We start from the raw sequence: 4,910 nt of genomic DNA, 5'->3' as shown, positions 1-4,910 counted from the left end.
CTACCTTAATGCCCTCAAAGAATGCTACTAATTCTGCATTAAAGTTTGTCCCCACTCCTTGGTAGGTCGCGAAACTTCTAATTACAGTGCCGAGATGATCCTGAAAGGTTCCCCCTGCTCCTGAAGACCCTGGATTTTGTAGGGATGATCCATCTATATTTAGTTTGATCCAACCCGGTGGAGGATGCCGCCACCATACCTCCATGATTGAATTTGCCTGTGGTCTAGAGATCACAATATGGAATCTTCTTGCCAATACCAGGTCTTGTACTGATTTGACTTGTACCCCTTTGATGCGAGAGCAATCCGAAATCTCTCTTAGACAGTGCTTCACCACATTGCATCGGTGTGCCTCTGAGATTGTCGTACCTTCTTCTATTGCGTTCATACCAGAGCTGCTGACAAACCACAATTAGAAGCACCCCCATATAGTTGTTAAGCAAACCAACTTGCTTTTCCTCCTCCACCAAGAGAAGAGCAGCTCCATGGATGGAAAGGTAGGGCAAATTTCATTAAAGTATGATAGCAGTTCAGTCCAGACCTGCCTCGTTCAATTATTCAATGAAGAGGTGTGTACATGACTCACCAGACCTCATCGTTGAAATGGCTTAAAACTCAGTTCATTTTGAGCTTTATTCCGGCAGTTGATTTTCTTCTTCCCAATTTTAGACGTTGATAGCAGAACTCATCCTTTTTTTTTGTTCAAAAAAGTCGTTGAAATGGCTTAAAACTCAATTTAGCTTATATAAGTTACAGCTTCAATCTGTTTTGTATACTGTATTGATTCATTTGAGTTTATTCAAGGTCAAAATACTAATACATAGAAGTGCATAGTAATCATTGTTTATAGGGGGTTTGAAATGGAAGGCAGTGGTTTATCTGAAGTCAAATTATCCATAGTGCTTCCGGTCTCAGAACATAATGTTTTGGACCCTCATGAGGCAATAATGGAAAGGGGAAACAGTTCAAGAGATCAAAATGCAACTGGAGAGACAGTTGTACGCGGCAAGAAAAGGATGGAGATTGACAGTTCACCCGAAGAAGATGAAAAGGATATGGATGATTGGTCTATCAGTTCTGGAGAGCAAGGGTCTGATTTTATGGATACTGATGGGAGCAATGATAGTAGTGCATCTTCTAGGTGTAATGTTGATGTTGGTGGTGTTGAGCTATTGAGAAGTAGGGATCCCCAAGAAACAAAGTTGAATGAAGATGACAATAGCAATGTTACAAGTTCAATCCCGGTATTGGAACCATGTCTTGGCATGGAATTTGAATCCAAGGATGATGCATATAACTTTTATAATGGTTATGAAAAAGAGATGGGATTTTCAGTTTGGAAATTCAGGGTGGAGTGCTCAAGAGTGGGTAATCGTGTACTTGCTAGATCATATGTGTGTTCACAACAAGGTGAGAAATGGTGTAATGATAAGAGGAGAAAGGGAATGGATTACAAACCTCGTGCAACAAAAAAATGCAATTGTGGTCCAGTAATGAGGATCAAGTCCAGGAATGGGAAGTGGGTGGTTGATCTTTTGGAAAAAGAACACAACCACCCACTGGTGGATCCTAGCCAATCTTTTAGACTTTGGTCACACCAGAAAATGACAGATGCTACAATGCAACTAATTAGCAAACTGCATAAATGTGGGATTAAACAGAGCGGCATCATTTCAAACGTATCGGAGTTTACCGGTGGCGAGGAGAATGGTAGTGTCAACGAGGAGCGTTACCAGAATATTTTCAGAACGAAGCATAGGAGAACCTTAGGTGTAGATTGTCAGTTAGCGGTGAACTATTTGAAGAGCAAAGGAATTTCGGATGCACAGTTTTTTTATGCATTTAGTATGGACACGGAGCAGCGATTGACAGGGCTTTTTTGGGTGGATGGTCGTTCAAGGGAACAGTATAAAAATTTTGGAGGCGTGATTGTGTTTGACACAACCTACAAGAAAAATAAATACAAGTTTCCATTCACTCCATTTACGGGTGTTAATCATCACATGCAATGCACACTCTTCGGTTGTGGGTTAATAGCCAATGAAACCAAGGAATCATTCATATGGCTGTTTCAGTCGTGGCTTAAAGCAATGGACAATGTCCAACCAAAGTCTATATTGACCGACGAGGACCCGGCTATAATGAGAGCAATTAGACATGTTTTCCCATCTTCTGTACATCGTCTCTGTGGTTGGCATTTGGAGAAGCATAGGACCAGTCACATGGGGCCCTTATACAAGAAATACCCCGAACTGAAGAACGCATATTATAGTTGCATACATGATTCGAAAACAATTACAGAGTTCGAGCAAAAATGGGATGGAATGATTGAGAGATTCAATTTGCAAGACCATAAATGGTTGATGAGACAGTTCAAACGAAGGAAGCATTGGGTTCCATGTTACTTTCCTGACATATTTTTTGCTGGTATGAGCACAACCCAGAGAGGTGATTCAATGAACAAGTACTTCAAAGGCTTCTTCAGTCCATCTACTCCAATTTGTGAATTTATTACACAATATGATGAGGCTGTTAAGAAAAGAAGAGAAAAGGAAGCAAACGCAAACATCAAATGCATGACCTCTTTACCATATTTGCATACAGAGCACAAAATTGAGAAGCAAGCCAGGCTTGTTTATACAGCGAAGGTGTTTGGGGTTTTCTTAAAAGAATGGTGTGCATGATTTGGACTTGTGGCTAAGGTTATAGAATTTGATACCCACGAGAGAAGGTATAGGATTTTTTCAATGGATGATAGTCGAGAAATTGACTTGAACTATGTGGTTGACAATGAAGATGGTGAAACGAGCAGTTGTAGCTGTAAGAAGTTCGAGCAGTTAGGCTTACAATGTAGGCACATATTGAAGGTGTATGTAATAATAGATAGATCCGAGATTCCCCAAACCTACGTTTTGCATAGATGGACCAAAGGTGCTAATACTAGTGTTGGAGAACATGGTGGGGGCACATCTCAACAGCAGACCCTGCAGCCTATGTGGTTACTTCAAGACATTGCTAATCGGATATCCAGTGAAGGGTCCCTTTCCATAGAGAGGTACGGTTTAGCGCATCAGCGTATGAGCCAATGTCTTAATGAGTTGTTGAATTGGCAATCAACCAGTGGGGTTGCCACTACCAATTTGGGATCACAACGTTCCACTGTACTTCCAACAGATCTGAACATCACCCTCATCTATTGTCCAAGGGAGTCCTCTTTAAATAAAGGGAGACCTAATAGTAGTTGGTTGATGTCGGCCCTGGAAAAATTGAGGAATAGACGTCCTTACAATTGCTCGCGTTGTGGAAGTATAGGACATAACGCGGCGAAATGTCATTTATCTCGTAAGTGTTTTATACCCTTACAAGATTGTGATGCTTTCGTAGTATTCTTTTTTAATAAACTAATTGGTTACTTTTATGTAGGTTAGTGGATATACAGGTGATGTGAACAGTCAACCTCACAATCAACGAAATCTGCATAACGATTCGTAGGGTACATATTTGAAACCAATTACATTTTGCAATGGGTAGATAATTCTGATCATGGATTCGTGACAAGAGCATTTTCGAAGATGTTGTGTGATGCAGTCAACAATTGTGACATTAAATTAGTTATTAGATGATGACATTGGTCAAAAGAATGGAGGATATTCATTCATAGTTATCAGATATGATATATTAATCATAGTTGTTCGCGGATTAGTTGCTATCCTGGTGTTCAAAATATTATGTGTGTCAAGGTTTCCTTAGAGATCTTTTCCAAAAAAAAAAAAGAAAAAGAAAAAGGTTTCCTTGGAGGTTTGGAAACCCTAGTATGAATGTATAAAAATTTAGGATGTTAGAGAAGTCCCCACATGACCTGAATCAATACCCCAGCTCATAAACCCCATATATGAAAGTGTACAAGGAACATGAAAGTAAAGAAACCAAATTTGCATGGGCAAGGCACTTACAACACATGCCATATTTCACTGTGCACAGAACTTGACGAGTAGATTGCGAATATATATTTGGTGGGAATGTTTTTAGTCTGTAAAAAAACTAACATGCAATATGTTGGAGTCCATTGTCATTTCCCCCAAGCACCTGTAATAGAGGGGGAGTATAAATGGACACCCTACCCCTTTTCGAACACAGTGACTGAGTGGTGTCCAAACATGGGGAAATGGAGCGACGAGGTAAATGGAGCAGATAAATAAACAAGTTGGAATAGGTATTGATTTGTGTGATTATGGAGTTGGCTTAAGAAAGAAGGGTTTGGATTTCCACTATGTGTACAGTTGTACATTGATGATTGTTGTGTGATTATGGATCGGGTAGATGGAAGATCCAAATCCCAGTGAAAGGCCCACAACTGCTCTCTTCCCACTTGGGAGAAAGTTTATAAGACTATAAACTTAGTCCCTCACTTCATCAAGTGCAGGTAAGTTATGAATTTGTAGAGAAGCCCTCTTTCTTGATTATTGTAGAATAGTAGTACAATACAAATAACCTATGAAAAACAAATGGAATAACAAAAAGGATTGGACTTGTAAGCCCTTAAGTTTCAAAAGTTTAAATTCTCGAAAAAAATTTCAAGCAAGGATAATGTCAACCCAATTCTTTGATTATATTCGAATCTTGAGTCCAATACCTATTTACCCTTAGAAGAACCCAAATATCAGTCTGAACAATTGATGGGTTGAGATTAGGTATAATCATGTGTGGTTTAAAATTCACGAATAAATATATCAAAATATCATCAGTTCATCAACAGTTTATGAACATCTAAGTACATGTAAATGAGGTCACAGCAAATATGAAGTGAATATACTATGAAACAGTGAGCAGAATACTGTTATAAAGGCAGAGAGGAAGTCAAATTGTGATGTACTCATGTTACATTTAAATGTATTCGGCTAATCAAAGTG

The 4,910-nt window shown here is 39.2% G+C and overlaps 1 protein-coding gene across 1 annotated transcript; it reads left to right on the top strand.

The window, feature by feature from the left end:
- The first annotated feature begins 860 nt into the window (after positions 1-860).
- LOC122638881 (protein FAR1-RELATED SEQUENCE 5-like) lies at positions 861-2,684 on the top strand. Its single transcript, XM_043831733.1, has one exon. It carries the CDS (start codon positions 861-863, stop codon positions 2,682-2,684), a length of 1,824 nt encoding a protein of 607 aa, XP_043687668.1.
- Positions 2,685-4,910: the final 2,226 nt, after the last annotated feature.

Source organism: Telopea speciosissima, chromosome 9, assembly GCF_018873765.1.
Source record: "Telopea speciosissima isolate NSW1024214 ecotype Mountain lineage chromosome 9, Tspe_v1, whole genome shotgun sequence".
NCBI classification, from domain to species: Eukaryota; Viridiplantae; Streptophyta; class Magnoliopsida; order Proteales; family Proteaceae; genus Telopea; species Telopea speciosissima.
The sequence above is the reverse complement of the archived record's forward strand: the minus strand, read 5'-3'. Positions and strand labels throughout refer to the sequence as shown.

What these genes read in the sequence shown, in the direction of transcription:
- LOC122638881 (XM_043831733.1), top strand. Translation starts at nt 861, where the DNA reads ATGGAAGGCAGTGGTTTATCTGAAGTCAAATTATCCATAGTGCTTCCG.